The sequence below is a fragment of the Neolamprologus brichardi genome, chromosome 15 (assembly GCF_056152115.1).
Source record: "Neolamprologus brichardi isolate AB-2024 chromosome 15, ASM5615211v1, whole genome shotgun sequence".
Classification (NCBI taxonomy): Eukaryota; Metazoa; Chordata; class Actinopteri; order Cichliformes; family Cichlidae; genus Neolamprologus; species Neolamprologus brichardi.
The window spans coordinates 38,780,006-38,800,699 of NC_142118.1; the positions used below are offsets into that span (position 1 = coordinate 38,780,006).

A 20,694-nucleotide genomic window follows, 5' to 3' on the forward strand; every position below is an offset into this window, starting at 1 on the left:
CCTCTTACAGTTTTCCTGTAATCTGAGCTCAAAGATGAGAATATGTAGAGTACAGTACAGTAAATTGTGCAAAGTTTACGATCAATTTTCTGGAAATCCGTACAGTAATTTTTGCTGTGGATGACAGGGTGCAGAGTGGGGGTCACCCAGAGTCAGAATCCAGTGAAATATCTGCGTCACCTCTTACAGTTTTCCTGTAATCTGAGCTCAAAGATGAGGATATTAAAAGTACAGTAGAGTAAATTGGGTAAATTTTATTGTTAATTTTCTCTGAATCATACAGTAATTTGGGCTGTGGATCACAGGGGGAAAAGTGGAGATGAACCAAACTGGGAGTGGATTGTGAAGTAAAATATTGTCAGGACACAAAAGACTGCGTTTCTAAGCCGGGCTTCACCCATACCGTAATATGCGTAAGAGTAGTGCAACAACATTTTAGGTGCGGCTGGCGGCTTGACTGTGACTTCGTAAGTGAGGGCTCACTTGACCGCAGTACGGTGAACCTGCTGCTTTGCTTTTGCACTGAAAGTTGAGAAAATGTTTTTCTGTGTTTCTCATGTGTAGAGCAGTCAGATGATGCTTTGACTGGCTGCTTGTGCGGTTCAGCATCAAAACGTTGATCGTTGCAGTGAGCGATCACTCAGCTGTGTACATGAACTGAATCTGTAAGAGGCAGTTACCTCGGCTCGTGCCAAGTGCTAATTGAAGCTCAGCCAGGACCGCGTGAGTGATTTGTGTTGCTATGACAATTGCATCACCAGAGACACCCACAGTCTTTATTTACTGGCATTACTACGGTGCTCTTCCTCTTCCTCTGGTGTTAGTGACACGGACGTGAAACAATCCACGAGCTTGTTTCTTTTTTTCATCCCATAAAGTTATTCTGTTTATCTGGACGTGACGTTTTCAGTGGGAGAAACGTTTCTCACTCATCCAGGTGCTTCTTCAGCCCCAGCTGACTGCAGGTTTCCCCTTATAAACACATCTGCATACTGGAACTGTTGCATCAGGATGGGCAGCTGGCGTAAACTGTTGGCCAGAAAAACATGCTGAGAGCAAACATCTCTTTAAAACTCTTCCACGGTTTTCAGTGGACTGCTTATTTTTTGGTTGGATGCTAGACGCTGAGCACTGAGACCAGGACTGTGCTCATAATTGTGTGTGACATTAATGGGACTGTGACCGAGGTCATTCCCAGGGTGAAACTGTGCACGTGGACTAATACTGAGACGTCCCAGGGTAAATACTCAGCTTTTGCACTGACACAGGCTCTGATAAATGAGGTGGGTGCAAGCAGACGTTCCTCAGCGTGACTTCATCTTAAAAATGGAAATGAAGTCGGAGGATCATCAATTTGACTGGAGGAGATCAAATATGTGCTGCAGAGTCTCAAGTCCGAGAGGACGTAGCAGACTGTCCGGGTTTCACAAGAAATTATTTTTTAAATGTTTTTCCCCTTCATTGCAGTCTCTAAACAAAAACACTGATAATCTGTTTGATCCAGTTCTAAAGGTTGCAGAGACACACGTGTGAAACCTGAAAGAAGCTTTTTCTATTTCAGTCCAGCTGTTGCATTTTAACCCAATGATCTCTGATTCACAACCTTAATGAACACATTTAAAAATAACACAGACATGAAAATGTGACATGGATGGGACGAGTGTCAAAACCACTCTGGCTTCATTTAATGAGACCACAAATCAGTTTTATAGACACACTGATGTTGTGTTGTCACGCCTGACTGACTCATGCTGACTTTGGTATTAACGCCTCCATTAAATCTTTTACTTTTGTTCCCAACTAGCTGCACCTTTTTTAAATTGCAGTTATTTCCACATTTCCACTGACTGAACACCTGAACTATAATAAATGCTCTGGTGTACAACCTGACACACTGTGATGTACACACTGCAGGTTTGAAGATGCTAAAACAGGGGCGTCTGACTCCAGGCTCGAGGGCCGGTGTCCTGCAGGTTTTAGATCTCACCCCGGGTCAGCACACCTGAATCACATGAGTTCATTGGCAGCCTCTGGAGAACTTCACGACATGTTGAGGAGGTCATTCAGCCGTGTTGGATCATCTGAGACCTGCAGAACTCCGGCCCTCGAGGCCTGGAGTCGGACAGTCCTGCACTAAAGTTTTGTCACGACAGGAAGCTGCACAGTGAAGAACAGTTCAGCACACTCTCACTCTGTAACTCGTTTATTTAACTTTACATACTGTATAAAGTGTTCTGTATATACACAATATACACGACACAGGTAGTGCAGGTTTTCTTTTACAGGGCTGTCTGGTTACAGTTCACATTTTGCATGATGAATAATCCAGTGTTTAACATTCAGACCTGTTCGGTTCCCTCCCAGGACGTACGACTCCTGCAGGAGCCGCGCTGGACACGAAGCCTTCCTGTTGTGATGTAACAGTCCTGCGTCAGGTGGAGGTATGAGAGCCACGCTGTTTGAGAGCACACACCACCACCCCAACATGCTTTGGAAACACTCGGCGCTGATGACATGTGGCACGCTATTATGCAAATCACCAAAGTTAATATGACCAATTTTCCTGCTTATGAAAGGCAATTTTTGTCACATTTCTCCAAACTGACTCAGGCACTTGCGCTGCATAACACCAGCAGTGTGTTTCCACACATCTCCTGAACGACAGCAGCGTCACTTCACAGGTTTGGGAGTGAAAAAAGGGAGAAAAAATAAACAGAGAAAGGCACTTGAGGGCAGCAGATATGGCAGTGGGGTTCAAGTGGAAACAGCTTTGACGCATTTGAAAATTGAACATAAAAGCCTTCCCACTCTGCGCACCGACATCTGGGCCGTCTCTTCTTGTTTTAACACTGATGCGGCGTGAAGCTAAATACTATCAGAAGGCACGAGATCCGACGCTGAGACATTAGTGAAGATGTGGAGCTTTAAATTTGTGCAGGACGCATGTAAGTGCTGCATTCTGACCACGGACTCAGGCTCGATGATGTCAAACAGCTGCTGCACACTCACGATGTTCCTGTCCGTGCATCGACGGCGTCCTCGCCGCGTCATATCCATCAGAATGTGTGAAAGAGCACCTTCCAGGTCGTCCACCATCAGCTGGCAGCAGGAATTACGAGTCGGTAAAATCCTGGAAGTCATCACAAACCTCTTCACCACTAACTCGGTGAAGCCCGCTCTACCTTTGTGCCTTTTGAGCACCGAATGCTCCGAGTTTTTTCCAGATTGACAGATGGATGTGGAGCTGCAGCAGGTTGTGGTGGTGAAGGTACGTCCTCAACTATGACACCAGAATCCCATCACAGCAGCAGAGCTCTGACGTCTGTGATGACGCGGTTCAGGTCCGTGATGTTTTGTGGGCACGTCCAATCAGGAGGAGACCCCGTGGCAGACCCGGGACACAGCTGAGCTGTTCGGGAACGTCTCATTATCCTCACTTCCTGGAAGAACTGGAGGCAGCAAGGCATCATCAGTTTGTGGTGCCATGCTTACAAGTATCAGTACATTTTTAGGGAGGTGGAAATACGTGGAACTGGTTCTGGATTTGGCACGACGTTGGTGGAGGTTAAAGGTTAAAGATATGAGCCCTGAAAAGCTACAGATCATCTCACCTACTCAGATCAGACTGCCCCACGTGTTTGGACTGACTCAGTTTGATATATGCTACATATTAAATTATCAAGCACTGCAAATGACCTCAAGCTCCTCGAGGAGCCAGTGATGCTGCTTTGTCTTTATCTTCAGCCCATTTTTGAATCTGTTTCAGGATGAGAGATGTTGCTGACATGTCTCAGCTGCTACAGTCAAAGATCTAAAACATCACTTTTGAAAAATGATTTTGTACGTTTTGATTTGTTGTTGCATGTAGCCTGCAGTTCTCTTTATCAGGCTAAATCACCTGGATGTTGATCGCCCGTCTGACTCGTGACAATAATGGTAAGAAAGGAGCTTCTGCTGTGGTCACGGTGCTGCTTGAAGGCTCGTACAGTAGCTGCGAGGGAACATCGTAGTGTCTGCTCAACTTTATGATCCTTAACATTTAAGACGGTTTCGTGCACATGAGTCCAGTATGTTGCTGCTCAGCATGATATCGAAAGCTTCTCTTCTCATTTCCTTCTGCTGTCGTTTCCATTTTTCTTGTGTTAAAGACGACTCGGGTTCGAGTGCTATAGCAGCCCGGTCCACAGATTGTAGCACGCGGTGTTAATGACAGACTCCAGGTGATGATACATGGACACCAGCTGAGGAGGGGGGCTGCTGCCGGCCTGCGGCTGCAACGGCAGCGGCTCCCGAAACACGACCTTTAAACTCTGCGGGAGGAAGATGAAATCTGAGAACTTTGCATGATTTTATTATAAGAACAAATAAGTCAGACGTGTTTAAGAACTCACAGTTTTTCCAGCTTGGTTGTCCAGAAACACCAGAACGAAGCAGTCGGTGAACTTTTGGTTCAGAACAGCCTGAAGTACAAAGACACGAGTGGACGTTAGCAGGACGAGGTGAACAGGTGTGTGCAACACAAATGTCTCCACAGATACAGAAGAAATGTGTGTTACTGCAGTTCATGTTGGAGCTCTCGCTGTGACCTCGATGCTCCATCCTCTCACCTGTCAGTCACTCGAGGTCTTTTATACTCTGACACGACTGAACTGTTCGAACAATCGAGTGTGAACGGTGCAACATGAGTGAGACTAATCCGTGTGTTGCATTACGTGTTTCTAGGTCAAGTCTGCAAAATGATCCCATTTGTGTCCAGAGAAATGCTATTAGAGACTAATGGAGCTGTGCTTAGAGATGAAGTTTGCGGTCGTGTTTCCAACACGCACGCTTCACGTTTTTAGACTTTTTTAAAGGGATCTCGATGATCCTGAGCATTAAAGGGAACGCCTTCATTTTGTTGTTGGCTGGTAACGTTTTGCTGCCCGTTTGTGAAGCCACAGCGGAGGGAAACTCATGGATACAGGTAGGGATGCACCGATACCGATATCGGCCTCGATACCACATTTTCTAAAGTACTCGTACTCGTTTAAAGTCCCCCGATACCAGGGACCGATACCACGGTCTGAGACCTGTCTATGTTTGAGCGGCATGTAAGGGGTTAATCACAGGCCCCGAGTGCCCGCCCCCAGGCCCCGAGTGCCCGCCCCCAGGCCCCGGCTGCAGCTCAGAGCTGGGAGAAGGCGAGGCGAGACATACAGTGGGGCAAAAAAGTATTTAGTCAGCCACCGATTGTGCAAGTTCCCCCACTTAAAATGATGACAGAGGTCAGTAATTTGCACCAGAGGTACACTTCAACTGTGAGAGACAGAATGTGAAAAAAAAATCCATGAATTCACATGGTAGGATTTGTAAAGAATTTATTCGTAAATCAGGGTGGAAAATAAGTATTTGGTCACCTCAAACAAGGAAAATCCCTGGCTCTCACAGACCTGTAACGTCTTCTGTAAGAAGCTTTTCTGTCCCCCACTCGTTACCTGTATGAATGGCACCTGTTTGACCTCATCATCTGTATAAAAGACACCTGTCCACAGCCTCAACCAGTCAGACTCCAAACTCCGCCATGGCCAAGACCAAAGAGCTTTCGAAGGACACCAGGAAAAGAATTGTAGACCTGCACCAGACTGGGAAGAGTGAATCTACAATAGGCAAGCAGCTTGGTGTGAAAAAATCAACTGTGGGAGCAATCATCAGAAAATGGAAGACATACAAGACCACTGATAATCTCCCTCGATCTGGGGCTCCACGCAAGATCTCATCCCGTGGGGTCAAAATGATCATGAGAACGGTGAGCAAAGATCCCAGAACCACACGGGGGGACCTGGTGAATGACCTGCAGAGAGCTGGGACCAAAGTAACAAAGGTCACCATCAGTAACACACTACAACGGCAGGGAATCAAATCCCGCAGTGCCAGACGTGTTCCGCTGCTGAAGCCAGTGCATGTCCAGGCCCGTCTGAAGTTTGCCAGAGAGCACATGGATGATACAGCAGAGGATTGGGAGAATGTCATGTGGTCAGATGAAACCAAAGTAGAACTTTTTGGTATAAACTCAACTCGTCGTGTTTGGAGGAAGAAGAATACTGAGTTGCATCCCAAGAACACCATACCTACTGTGAAGCATGGGGGTGGAAACATCATGCTATGGGGCTGTTTTTCTGCCAAGGGGACAGGACGACTGATCCGTGTTAAGGACAGAATGAATGGGGCCAAGTATCGTGAGATTTTGAGCCAAAACCTCCTTCCATCAGTGAGAACTTTGAAGATGAAACGAGGCTGGGTCTTCCAACATGACAATGATCCAAAACACACCACCCGGGCAACAAAGGAGTGGCTCCGTAAGAAGCATTTGAAAGTCCTGGAGTGGCCTAGCCAGTCTCCAGACCTCAACCCCATAGAAAATCTGTGGCGGGAGTTGAAAGTCCGTGTTGCTCGGCGACAGCCCCAAAACATCACTGCTCTTGAGAAGATCTGCATGGAGGAATGGGCCAAAATACCAGCTACTGTGTGTGCAAACCTGGTAAAGACCTATAGTAAACGTTTGACCTCTGTTATTGCCAACAAAGGTTATGTTACAAAGTATTGAGTTGTATTTTTGTTATTGACCAAATACTTATTTTCCACCCTGATTTACGAATAAATTCTTTACAAATCCTACCATGTGAATTCATGGATTTTTTTTTCACATTCTGTCTCTCACAGTTGAAGTGTACCTCTGGTGCAAATTACTGACCTCTGTCATCATTTTAAGTGGGGGAACTTGCACAATCGGTGGCTGACTAAATACTTTTTTGCCCCACTGTATCAGTCGTGTGGAACTATTTCAAAGTGAACGAAGACGCGAAAACAAAGGCGGACTGCAAATTGTGCTCAGCGAAATTGTCCAGAGGCTCTAAAGGTAGCGCATTTAACACAATTTAATCAAGCACCAAAATCCCAACACGACAACGAGTACAAAGAGTTTACCCACGCTTATTTACCCACGCTTATTTACCCACGCTTATTTACCCACGCTTATTTACCCACGCTTATTTACCCACGCTTATTAGCACAGAGGAGCATAGCTGATGCTATAGCAGTGGGACAGAAAATAGTTGGGCATTTTAAACACTCCGCCTTAGCCTACTCCCGCCTCGAGGACATTCAGGGACAGCTCAACCAGCCAATAAAGAGACTGCAGCAGGACGTACAGACGCGCTGGAACAGCACGTATTACATGCTCCAGTCCCTCATTGAGCAAAAGCGAGTGCTGGGCGTGTCCGAGCACGAACTCCCTGACTATCTCACCGCTCACCAATGGGCTCTTATGGAGACGACTGTTGCCATCCTCGCCCCCTTTGAGGAACTAACTAAAAAAGTGAGCAGCTACGACGCACTAGCCTCTGATGTCATCCCAGCTGTGACTGTGCTTGTGAGACTTCTAAACAGAGAAACAGACGAACAAATTTAACATTAATTTTTGTTTTTTATAATTATTTATTCTGTAATATGTTGCATACAACATGCTTTTCATTTTAAATAAATGTTCCAAACTAGTCCCGTGTTTGTTTGTTTTTTGTTAAATTATAGGACTAAAGCTGTTACCTGTAAATTTAAATCATGTTTTTATTAAGTACTCGGTATCGGCGAGTACTGAAATGCAAGTACTCGTACTCGTTTCCAAAAAAGTGGTATCGGTGCATCCCTAGATACAGGGGCCTGTCTCTTTTTTTTCTCACCAGATACTGGATGCCGCTGTCGTCGAAGTGTCTGCAGCTCTGAGGGAAGCGACTGAGCAGGACTTTGATGAGACTCTGGTACCAGGCTGGACCCATGGTCAGGAAACAGTCCTGCAGCAACACATTCACACTACAGTTACAACACTGATCATCAGAAACTTTACTGGGTTTCACCTGCAAAGTCAAATATTCAGGCTGCAGATGTATCATTTAAAAGCTCCTCCTCCTTTAACTAACAAAATCCCGTTCACAGCTCCTGCTAACATGTGAGCTGTATGTGCGAGCTGATGTTTGATCTGCAGCTCATCTGCAGCTGCCTGAGGTCACAGCGAGAGCCTGATCAGCTCTGTGGGAGCACCGATGCTTAGCTGTGTGCTGCTTTGTGTTTAAATGACAGGGTGTCGAGCTGCTGGCGGTTCATTTGTGTGGAGCTGTGTTCTTAGTAATCAAGGTGTTTTGTGTTGCTGACGTTTGATAGTCATGATTGAATCTTTAAGGCTAAAATTAGAGTCTCACCAGCTGCGGGTCGATTTCCCCCACTGATCGGCTCTGCACAGCCTCCAGCAGCTCCTCCAGCTCGCTGAATGACAACTTGGCCAGCTTCAGTTTATCCAGGGCCACATGCTCGCCGTGGAACAGCCTCCTCCACAGGTTGTCCCTGCGGCAGTGACCCATGGCCTGCTCCACGCTGATCTGGATCTGTCTGCGGGCAGACGCCACCTCGTTGTTGAGAAGAGGGAACAGAGGGGAGGCGTAGAGGAGCCCCTGAGCCTCCGGTCCACTGCCTGTCAGAGGGTAAAACTCGTTGCCATCACTTGGAGCCAAGGCTGCTGAAGCTTCCGACGAACCCTCCTCCCAGAGGTCCTGCTCAGAACCACGTGACCCAGAAGCCTCTGCTCGATCCTGGGAGAGCCGCCCCCCCAGCTCCCCGGGATCACGGTGGATCTGAGGAAGCTTCTTGAAGCGGCGCATGTCTGCAGTGAGGCGTGGGAACAGCTCCCGCTGACTCGTCATGATCACGTAGAAGCGAAGCCTATGAAAAGGGACGAGATGAGACTCAGCAGAAGTTTCTCCAGTGCCTTCAGTGATGTAGTGTTAACACATTTGTTTGGCCAGTGAAACGTCCACCACTCTTTAGGTTGTGTCAGCCCATGTCAGATAAAACAAACTGTAGATCTTACCTGAGCAGATGCCGCTCCCCGTCTGACTGCTCCTCAAACGGAGCAGCGTTGTGACACACCACCAGGGAAACATCGAAGTCATCGTGGTGGGGCAGACCGTCCAGATCCTTGTAAGAGCCCGAACTAAAGCAAGAGGAGCCAACAAAGGTAAAGTTGAGCAGCAGATATGAGGAGAGAAGGTTTATTCTGAGGTTAGAGGTGTTTCTTCACCTGTTCCACAGAGCCACCAGGGCATACTCATGAAGCTCAGGCATCGCCTTCTTGTTGTCAGTGGCGACCGCAGCCTTCGACATGCGGAGCGGCTTCATGCCATACGTGCTGGCGTGGTCGGTGATGTAGTTGTAGAGCTGGTGAGCCGTTATCATCCCCGTGGAGATGGAGAAGCTCCCTGATTTACACAAGAATCACAGACGCTCAGAAAGACAAACACAGTGGTTCCTGTCCACACACAGTCTGAGAAGCTCTGATGGAAAAACAAACATCTGCTCATCGATCCAGAGCGGCTCAGAGAGCTGCTGGTGACGCTCGAACGGAGGCGGGACACAGAGGAGCTGAAGCACCTGGAAGTGAACTCGTCTTTCAGTGAAACAATTTCAAATATTTACTCTGAATAGAATTTCAATTGGTTCTTTTGGTTTAAGGTTCAAGGTTACCTGCTTATGGTGATCCAAAGAGAGTGAGGCTGGAGCCACACATTTTAATGGCGCGAGCATATCCCAGCTGCCATAAGGCAAGAGGCGGGGTACACCCTGGACGGGTCGCCAATCTGTCGCAGGGCTAACGCAGAGACAGACAACCATTCATACCTATGGGTAATTTAGGATCACCAATTAGCTAACCCCACTAACTGCACGTCTTTGGACTGTGGGAGGAAGCTCGGAGTACCTGGGGAGAACATGCAACCTCCACACAGAAAGGCTCGGGAAAGATTGTGGAGTCAAACCAGGGGCGATTTTAGCCCATTTTGGGGGGGTGCAGCACCCCCAAAAATGGGCTAAAATCACCCCCACAGATTTCTTACTTTTTTTTTTTTTTTACTTTTTTGACAATATTTGCTGTTTGTGTGACACACTACTAAAAATATAAAAAGCATTCAGTACTTGGTTGAGACGTAACATTTTAACAACAAAAGTATAGAAATCCCCCCCCCCCCCCCCCTCTTAAAATGGTTTGTTCCAGCTCTCCCCTGCTCTGGCTCGAGCGCTCTGTCTGCCAGAGAGATGGTGGCTGAGACGCAGCGGAGCGGAGGTGTGAGTGTCTGGCTTAAAACAGGACATGTTAGCTGCATTTAACCTTCAGTTACTCTTTATATAGTTGGTTGGAGTCAGACAATGTTTCTTTTTAGCTGAAAAACATTACACCAGGTAACCTGCAGTGTTGACAACCTGTTTTCTGACGATGTTTGCTAACCTACGGTTTTGGTTTTGGTTTGCACTGACCACCAGAGGGAGCTGGAGAAGATGCTAAACATGAACACAAATTCACCTCAGTAGATTTCCAGTACTCGTGCTAGCAGAGGTTAGCGACTAAACTCTGTGCTAAATCAACCACAGGGGGGGAATAAGAGCTAAAGTTGTTTATTTCAGAACAAAAAACAAAAAGTTCATTAACCATCGCTGTGGATGATTCAGATTTACCTGTTTAGCTACAGGAGTTTAACCCAAACTTGCCGTGTGCACCTCGGTTCCAGGTGGGAGTTTGTTTGGGATTTAATCCAGACCTCCAAAAGGTCTCGGTGCACTTTTTTTTTTCTGCATGTCTGCATAGTTTATGCTTAGACAGCAGAGTTTGTTTTTAAAATGACCACAACATAAATGTGCTGCGAATAACTTCAGAGACTTCAGCACACAGACACATTTTCAGATGCAAGTCTTTGTTAAATGAAGCTGGTGGAAAGACTTCATCTCATGTATCAGGGACCATTAGGTAAAAGGGGGAAGTTGAAAGCTGGAGGGAAAAATGCAAATTAAAGTCATAACCTTGCACTTTTTAAGGTTGGATAAACCTAATCACACCATAAAGATGGGGAATGCCATTCGCAATTTAGTGAGGACGTGCAGCTATATGGTGGATATAACTGGATCCTTAGTTTGTATTTCCCATCAGAACCAGTGTGTTTGTGTGGGCACTGACCCACAGGCCAAATGCTTCTGATCACATGATGATTGTTGGGCCTATTTTTCATTTATTTGTCAGTTTGTTTTTTCTGGTCTTAGTTTCTGGTGAATTCGAGTTTTGTTCCCTTTAGTAAATGTTCTGTTCACCGTTCACTGTGTTGCCATCTTTTGTTTACTTTCACTGTCAGCTCTGGCAGCTGCTGTAAATGTTGAAAAGCTAGAAATGATGGCAGAATCAAAAACAACATCATTATCATCACATGGGATTCGGATGTAGTCAGCAACACCAGAATCACCTTGAAAGACGTGGTTGCGGCCGAACTTGGGGATGTCGGGGTGATGGGAGATGAAGTCGTCCAGGAAGTCGGTGAGCTGGTAGCCTTGCCGTAGCGTCATGTGGCAGCCGACCAGGTACTGGTGAACCACTCGCAGGTGGAAGTCGTAGCTGAAGGAGTGAACGTGCATGGTGTCCCTGACTTTATCACACTCCTCAGTGAAGAGCATGGAGAGCTGCAACAGAAGGTTGTGAGACGGTCATCACCAGGACAGCGTGACTCGCTGACACAGACGGGAAAAAGAAGGAGGTGCTCTAACGCCAAACTCACGTCAGTCTGAATGCCTCTGCAAAACTGATCTGGCAGACAGCGCTAACTCTGAGTGTCTATCTGTGCGTCCATGTATGAAACTGTTTTGCATTTGAAGGGGAAGGACCTGCTGTTCCAGCCACTCCAACAGAGACTGCTTTGTACAGCACACCTTAAGGCCCTGCTGCACTGTGACTCCCATCGCTCCTTACTGAGAAGCTTTTGTAAGCAACTTTGATATCAATCAGATTCATAATAATATCCTTTTTAATTAAATCCAACATCAAAAGGAAGCTGACAAAAGCAATAATTGCAAATGCAAATGGCTGCAGTGAGAGGCTGTGCTGTGCAGTTAATTACAGCACAATAAGAGTTTACAAGGAGCTCTAATTGCTACTCCTGCTTTTACTTTGATCTGGACCATTTGCCTGGAACGTGCACAAAAGCAGCTTCATTATATCAGAGAGCCAAGAAAAGACTGCGCAGCGTTCTGCAGCTACACACTTTCATCTCTTCGCCGTCTGGAACCTTTTCCTGCCTCGACACTTGTCCAGAAACTGGCAAAAGGGCAGAAGACTTTCATCAGCACCCTCACCGCAGAGATAAGAATGAGGAAGAATATTCTTTTGCACTCAGGAATGAAAAGATGAATATTAACTTTTCTCTCCCCAGCGGTGTTCCTGCAGTCTGGCAGACAAATTAAGTGTGACCTCCTGGCCTGTTATCTATGGAGCCGGAAGCCAATGGGACTGCGCGGCTCTCTGCAGTTCATAGGTAGTTCCTGTGTGTGTGTGTCCTCCTCGCTATCACGCTAACATTTATTATTTCCTAACCTGTAATCCCAAATGGTTCATGTTCTAGTTAATTAAACACTCCGTGTAACTTTGACAAGAACAAATTGCCAGTTTGAGTCGTGGGGCTGCAGCTCGTCTCCTGTCAGCGGCACTCGCTGGAAGTGAAATTAATGACAGCGGCTGCATTGACGGGAGAAGCTGTAATCAGCGAGGTCATACAAGAAGAAGAAAAAGAAGAGAATACAAAGCAAGCTGATTGAAAGAAAGACAAGCAGAGCGACGAGAAGAAAGCTCTCAGACTGTGACATCCATCGATACGTCCCTGTGAGGCTCTGCGTTTTCACTCCTGGAAAAAAGACTCACATTTCTGCAGTGGTGCTATCACAATGCAGTGATCTGAAACCCAACAGGTGTAACAACAGTTATCCAGCTGTGATGTGTGTATTACAACTGCAAACATACACTCACAGCCACTTTACCAGGCACACCTTTCCCCCTTCAGCACTGCCGTAGTGCTTCGTGGCACAGATTCAACAAGGTGCTGGCACCATTCCTCATGGTTCACACTGACATGATAGTGTCATACACATGCTGTAGATTTGAAGTCTCCTGTTACATCACACCCTGAAGGTGCTGTGTGGGATCCACACTTTGAACCTTTGATTACAGCAGAATCAGGTTCAAGAATCCAGTTTCAGATCATGAGAGTTTCCTGACGTGCACGCAGCTGCACTCGGTGTGGTCTTCTGCTGCTGTAGAGCTTCTCACTCGGTGTAATCAGGGATGCTGTTCTGCGTACCTTGGTTGTAATGAGCAATTGACCGAGTTATTGTTGGCTTCCCATCAGCTAACAGCAGCTTGGCCAATCTCCTCTGACCACTGGCATTTACTGGACCATCTTCTGTAAACCCTACAAGTGTCTGTGTTGAAAAATCGCACATTCATCACTTAAATAACATTTGCTGATGCTCGGATTGAACTTCGGGTCTTCTTGACTATGCCTACATGTCTACATGCATTGAGTTGCTGCCATGTGATTGGCCCATTAGTATTTGCAGTGTTGGTGTCTCTAATAAAGTGGCTGATGAGTGTCTAATTCTCTGCTTATGTATTTAGTACCTGATTTTCTTAAAAGTAAAACCCTGAGGATATGTTAGTGTGAGTGTTGCAGTACGTTTGCTTTCTCTGGCTGCTTGGTCAGGTTTAGGCACAGAATAATTACATACGTTACTAATAATTCAGAAGACCCTTATGAAGAGAACATCGAGGGAACCGTTTACCCTGCCCAGGATAGGGTTACCGGGGCCCCGCCCTGGAGCCAGGCCCGGGGAGGGTGCCCGAGGGCGAGCGTCTGGTGGCCGGGCCATGGGGCCCGGCCGGGCACAGCCCAAAGAGGAGACATGGGCCCATCCTCCCGCAGGCCCACCACCCGCAGGAGGCGCCGTAGGGGTCGGGTGTATTGTGTGCCGGGTGGCGACCAGGAGCGGAGGCCCTGGCAGACTGATCCCCGGCTGCCAAGACTGGCAATAGGGACATGGAATGTCACCTCTCTGGTGGGGAAGGAGCCTGAGTTGGTGCGTGAGGTTGAGAGGTACCGGCTAGATATAGTCGGGCTCACCTCTACGCACGGCTTGGGCTCTGGAACCAGTCCCCTGGAGAGGAGCTGGACTCTGTCTCAGTCTGGAGTTGCCCCTGGTGAGAGGCGGCGGGCTGGGCTGGGTATTCTAATATCCCCTCGGCTTGCTGCCGGTACGTTGGGGTTTTTCCCGGTGGATGAGAGGGTTTGTTCCCTGCGCCTTAGGGTCGGGGAACGGGTCCTGACTGTCATCTGCGCTTATGCACTGAGTGGCAGTTCGGAGTACCCAGCCTTCTTAGAGTCCCTGGGGGGGGGGGGGGGGGGGGGGGAGGGGGTGCTGGAAGGTGCTCCAGGTACTCTGTTGTCCTGCTGGGAGACTTCAATGCTCACGTGGGTAACGACAGCGAGACCTGGAGGGGCGTGATTGGGAGGAACGGCTTCCCTGATCTGAACCCGAGCGGTGCTTTGTTATTGGACTTCTGTGCAAATCACAGTTTGGCCATAACGAACACCTTGTTCAAACATAAGAGTGTCCATAAGTGCCCGTGGCACCAGGATGCTCTAGGCCGCAGGTCGATGATCGATTTTGTAATCGTATCACCAGACCTGCGACCATATGTTCTGGACACTCAGGTAAAGAGAGGGGCTGAGTTGTCAACTGTTGGATCAGGTGGCGGGGGAGGACACTGGACAGACCTGGTGCACCTAAACGTGTAGTGAGGGTGTGCTGGGAACGACTAGCAGAGGCCCCAGTCCGCGAGATCTTCAACGCACACCTCCGGCAGAGCTTCAACAGCATTCCGAGGGAGACTGGGGACATTGAGTCCGAATGGGCCATGTTCAGCATCTCCATTGCCGAAGCTGCTGCATTGAGCTGCGGCCGCAAGGTGGTTGGTGCCTGCCGTGGTGGTAATCCCCGAACCAAATGGTGGACACCAGAGGTGAAGGGAGCCACCAGGCTGAAGAAGGAGTCCTATCGGGCTTGGTTAGCCTGTGGGACTCCGGAGGCAGCCGACAGGTATCGACAGGCCAAGCGGAATGCGGCTCGGGCAGTGGCTGAAGCAAAAACTCGGGTGTGGGAGGAGTTCGGAGAGGCCATGGAAAAAGACTTTCGGACTGCCTCGAAGAGATTCTGGCAAACCGTCAGGCGTCTCAGGAGGGGGAAGCGGTGCTCTACCTACACTGTGTGTAGTGCTGGTGGAGCACTGCTGACGTCGCCTGAGAAAATTTGTCAGGCGGTGGAAGGAATACTTCGAGGACCTCCTTAATCCCACTGACGCGTCTTCCGAGGAGGAAGCAGAGACTGGGGATGAGGGGAATGACCCGCCAATTTCCGGGGGCGAGGTCACTGAGGCAGTTAAACAACTCCTTGGTGGCAGAGCCCCTGGTGTTGACGAGGTCCGCCCCGAGTTCCTGAAGGCTCTGGACGTTGTAGGGCTGTCCTGGTTGACACGCCTCTGCAATGTTGCGGAGATCAGGGGCAGTACCCGTGGACTGGCAGACCGGGGTGGTGGTCCCCATCTTTAAGAAGGGAGACCGGAGGGTGTGTTCCAACTACAGGGGGATCACACTCCTCAGCCTCCCTGGGAAAGTCTATGCCAGGGTGCTGGAAAGGAGAGTTTGTCCGCTAGTCGAACCTCGGATTCAGGAGGAACAATGCGGTTTTCGTCCTGGTCGCGGAACACTGGATCAGCTCTTGATCCTCTCGAGGATACTTGAGGGTGCATGGGAGTTTGCCCAACCAGTCTACATGTGTTTTGTGGACTTGGAGAAGGCATTCGACCGTGTCCCTCGGGGTGTCCTGTGGGAGGTGTTGCGGGAGTATGGGGTGTCTGGCCCATTGCTACGGGCCATTCAATCCCTATACAACCATTGCAAGAGCTTGGTTCGCATTGCCGGCAATAAGTCGGACTCGTTCCCAGTGGGTGATGGGCTCCGCCAGGGCTGCCCTTTGTCACCGGTTCTGTTCATAATTTGTATGGACAGGATTTCTAGGTGCAGCCAAGTGGCGGAGGGCTTTCGCTTTGGTGGCCTCTGAATCTCATCTCTGCTTTTCGCAGATGATGTGGTTCTGTTGGCTTCATCAGGTGACGGCCTCCAGCTCGCACTGGAACGGTTCGCAGCCGAGTGTGAAGCAGCGGGAATGAGGATCAGCACCTCCAAATCTGAGGCCATGGTTCTCAGCCGGAAAAGGGTGGAGTGCCCACTCCGGGTCGGGATGAGTTCCTGCCCCAAGTGGAGGAGTTCAAGTATCTTGGGGTCTTGTTCGCAAGTGATGGGAGAAGGGAGCCGGAGATCGACAGACGGATTGGGGCTGCAGCTGCAGTAATGCAGACGCTCTCAATTTACCGGTCGATCTACGTCCCTACCCTCACCTATGGCCACGAGCTGTGGGTAGTGACCGAAAGAACGAGATCACGGATACAAGCGGCAGAAATGAGCTTCCTCCGAAGGGTGGCTGGCCTCTCCCTTAGAGATAGGGTGAGAAGTTCGGCTATCCAGGAGGGGCTCAGAGTAGAGCCGCTGCTGCTCCACATCGAAAGGAGCCAGCTGAGGTGGTTCGGGCATCTGACAAGGATGCCTCCTGGGCGCCTCCTGGGTGAGGTGTTCCGGGCATGTCCCACCGGGAGGAGGCCCCGGGGCAGACCCAGGACATGCTGGAGAGATTATATCTCTCGGCTGGCCTGGGAACGCCTTGGTGTTTCCCCGGATAAGCTGGAGGAGGTGGCTGGGAAGAGGGAGGTCTGGGCCTCTCTGCTCAGGCTGCTGCCCCCGCGACCCGGCCTCGGATAAAGCGGATGAAGATGGATGGATACTAATAATTATCAAATACTCAAACTTAAGACAGATCATTTCAAATTCTAAAAAATCTTCTTCAGCTCACGATAACCTAATAATCACAATCTGGATGACCACACAAGCTTGTAAAGTTTGTGCGCTTTCAGTGATTTATTTTCATCCTTTGACCTTTTTCTCCTATAAATGATTTTTTTAATGATTATTTTAAAATCTAGAATATAAGATTTAAACAAACTCCTTGTGGCCCCACCCTCACAGCCTGCACTTTGCAACCTACCATTATACTGTTAATTAATACTTGACTCAAGCTCATTTAGCTTTACATTACAAAGAAAATATATCAAAATTGTCTGAAAATATTAGAAGAAAAATCGATGAAATGAGTCATTGATGGCATGTTTCAATTGTAGCTACCATCACGCTGCTAAACATGCAGCATTTAAGCAGAAGTGGCCCAATAACTGAGCCTTGGGGAACAACATATACTTACTCAGATATACAGTTATAAACACCCAGTGGTCACTAACAATTTAAATGAATTAATAGTTCTGTATAAATTCTGTATAATAGAAATTATACAGAATTTTCCAGTATTATCTGTAGCAGCGGAGCAGCAGAAGCAGCAGTTTACATTCTGTGTAATTCAAAGACTGAACCTTCACACATGAACACAGACCCTAGCTCCAATCACCACCTGGCTGCTAAAGAAGAGAAGGAAGAGGAAGAAGAGGAAGAAGAGGAAGAAGAGGAAGGGCAAAAGAAAAACAGTGGTTGCATAAAAAATTAGCTCCAACACCCAAAACACCAAACCAACAACCACAGAGAAGACAGCCTGTTGGAAACAGAAAAGGAAAAAGAAAATCATAGAAGTGCTTGGCTCTCACCTGATCCTCAACACAATCAGGTATAAATGCATCATTTTCATTGTATAACTTAAGTCTGAGTCCCTGCCTTAAGCTAAAGATGCGTTTTTACAGTCAAGCTGTAGTTTGCAGCAACAGTAGCTCCCACAGTGCACTTGATTTAACATTAAACCCAATCATTCCCACAGAGACAGGCAGGGAAACTTGAAAGGAAAGAGACCAGGACTGATGAGAGCAAGCATAGAGTGGCGAAGAGGGGTGGAGCCTGATTGTAGTGAGACACCCCTCCCTTGAGAATGGCTGGGACATACCGCACAGTCAGATACTGGTGTGGCATCTGGAAACGGCTTGCAACGAGGTTTGGTGAGGAGGCTGCCCTGATGGAGAGATGACATGAGGTGGGACTAGGCAGACACAGAGACACACAGACAGATGGATGGAAAGGAAGACTGAAGATGTGCTAAGAGATCAAACAAAACCATTTCAGACTACAAATATCCACATTACATACACACTCTACAACTGTGGACTGGGATGTGTTTATTGTTTTTAGTGTGACACTAACCAGCTCAGCTAATCTGACTAGCTGATAGTAACAGTAATAGGCATCTTGGTTAGTAGGCAACTACTTGTGGATAATACGACTTCAGTAAAGCATCATAAGACTGATATATCCATCGATCAGCCCCAACATTAAAACCACCATCCTGTGGATAAGCTGCACATCCTTCTGCTGGCCTCAGGATCAGGTTCCCACAGATGCACCGTCAGACTGGGATCGGCGTGTTAGGAGCTCAACGACCTGGGCTTGGACTTATAATAATCACATGATATGTGGTTCTAATGTTGGGGCTGATCCATAGCTATTAGCAAACTTTACGCTTCATTCATTAAGTTGGTGTCACGTCACTAACGAGCTGCCTGCTGTGGCTACCATTCCTTTATTTCTCAGTATTTACCAGAACACTGTCAAAGAGGAACACATTAACGTTAATGCACGCTGCTGTAAACCCCAAATACTAATGCAACTAATCTGTGTTTATTTATAAAGACATTTTATACTGACAGCACTAACAAGTGCTAACGAGTGAATTACCACAGTCCTCGTCCTGAACACCGTCTGAAACTTTGCATGTGTGCTGGGCAATTAAATTCACTGATGATCAGAGGAGCACGAGAAACAATATTTGAACAAATTAAAGTAGAAAAAAATCTGCAAATGGAAAAGATTCCACAGTATTTTCACATTTAGGAAAAACACGGAAGTATTGGGTAAGAGTTCGTTTCTGCATGCAGCCTGTATGATGGCTTATTGAAACACTGTTCCACCTCTTAGATCTGAATACAAAGACTGAAACTATTTACTCTGATATTATTGTCTCAGGCACAGATCAAGCCCACCTTCCAATCAAATCTTTTTGCTTATGAGGGGCATCCAATGAGGAGAAAGATGGGAGGTTTTGTCAGACGGATGATGAACTGAGGGGTTGCACTGATATTATTGATATTAACAAGGATTGTTCTGCAAATCATGCAAAGCTGCTGTAACAGAGCCAAAGGACAGAGGCTGGAAATAAACGGGTCCCCTTTAATGTGGCCAGCATGAGCATTCATTCTCTTTATATCTGTGTGTTTCTCACCCTCTCTCTGCAGGGGGGAGGGAGGGGAGACAGGAGGACAAAGGAGGGGGAACAACTAAGCTGTAGTGCCTCTTACTTTTTGTTAATAGTCAACGGTGCAACAGACCTCAATACTTGAAATGTGCAATTCACTTGTATTTTTATTTTTATTCCTATTTATCCCCTTCGTATATTTTATTTATATATGTCTCTGTATTTATATGTGTGTGTGTATATAATATGCTGCTCACGCTCTGTAACTTCTGTCGGTGCTTTTGGAGACCAAATTTCCCAGAGGAACCCACTCGAGGGATTAATAAAGTTTTATCTTATCTTATCTCACATGTCAACAAGTCTCCTGTTTAAAGTGTTTCAGCAACATCGTCATTTAAATGCAAATTATATTCTAAACTGTTTAAAATTATCTATTAATTAAGAAGCCATTCATTGCTTCTGTGTATAATGTTTGGGCCAATGTGAAGAGCCACTTCAGAACGTGCTCTCACCTGTAAATACTGCGATTATGACTCCCTCTCTAACACAGGGAACACATCTCTGGGCTGCAGAGATAATTCATTTTAAACATAAAACACTTTGTTTACGCTTAATTCACTCAATGTCAAGCTTTTTTTGAGGATTTATGGACATCTTTAATTCACAATAGCTGCAGCGAATGCACCTTTCTTGCTTTCTCAACACTTAAACCCTTTGGCCTCCCCACTGTGCTTCGAGGCTCAGGCTCTTTCAACACAGTCAACCTCTCACATCACTTTGTAGACATCCTGACAACACCACGGGGAGGGAAACAAACAGCATGACATCTTTCAAAACATCTTTCTCTGCCTTCGTCACATCAAAGTGCACCGACCCCCTAATCTGAAAATGGATCAGTCACAAGTGGGAGAGATGTTCACCTAATATAGAACCAGAACAAGGACCGGAGCTGCTGGCACTCGGGATAAGAGCTGAATCTTCAAGGTCGGAAATTCTTCAAAAATCCATAAACAGAAGTGAAAAAGCGCCTCTGCTCATGCTCAGAACAAACCATCACAGCTTTGTGCACACGGGAACGCACATGAAGTTGCACTTTGGCTGACGGTACTTCCTGTGAGCCATCCTAAAGTAGAAATGTCATTTATACAAGACAGAGGACATTTCATTTAAGAGGTCTATATAAACAAAGTTTAGCAGAACTAATGGCAATTAGCTTCTGTTGTCTTTTTTTATTGAATATTGCTGCGTCTAACTTGGCTTTAAAATTCACGAGGCAGATTAATGCAGGTCTCATTATTTCCCTGCATGTTTACACTTCCTGTTACTCGATATAAAAACTGATGGTTTGATTCATGAAGTGTTCTTGTAGGATTTTATTTATTTATTTTTATCTCTGGTTGCCGCTGGTTACCTTTTCCTGCTCCTGCCTCCTTCACAGTTACCTGTGAATGT

The 20,694-nt window shown here is 47.2% G+C and overlaps 1 protein-coding gene across 3 annotated transcripts in view; it reads right to left on the bottom strand.

Moving 5' to 3' along the window:
* Nucleotides 1-2,193: 2,193 nt before the first annotated feature.
* The window catches only part of szt2 (SZT2 subunit of KICSTOR complex), a 118,411-nt gene continuing 99,910 nt past the window's right edge, over nt 2,194-20,694 (bottom strand). For all 3 annotated transcript variants that reach the window (XM_087852907.1, XM_087852906.1, XM_087852905.1), the window contains exons 67-74: nt 17,941-18,006; nt 11,310-11,523; nt 9,107-9,284; nt 8,897-9,019; nt 8,232-8,748; nt 7,716-7,826; nt 4,392-4,460; nt 2,194-4,310 (exon numbers count right to left, since the gene is read on the bottom strand). In XM_087852907.1, the coding sequence (XP_087709033.1) occupies nt 4,167-4,310; nt 4,392-4,460; nt 7,716-7,826; nt 8,232-8,748; nt 8,897-9,019; nt 9,107-9,284; nt 11,310-11,523; nt 17,941-18,006 (1,422 nt within the window). In that variant the 3' untranslated portion in view covers nt 2,194-4,166. The remainder of the gene's footprint in view (nt 4,311-4,391; nt 4,461-7,715; nt 7,827-8,231; nt 8,749-8,896; nt 9,020-9,106; nt 9,285-11,309; nt 11,524-17,940; nt 18,007-20,694) is intronic.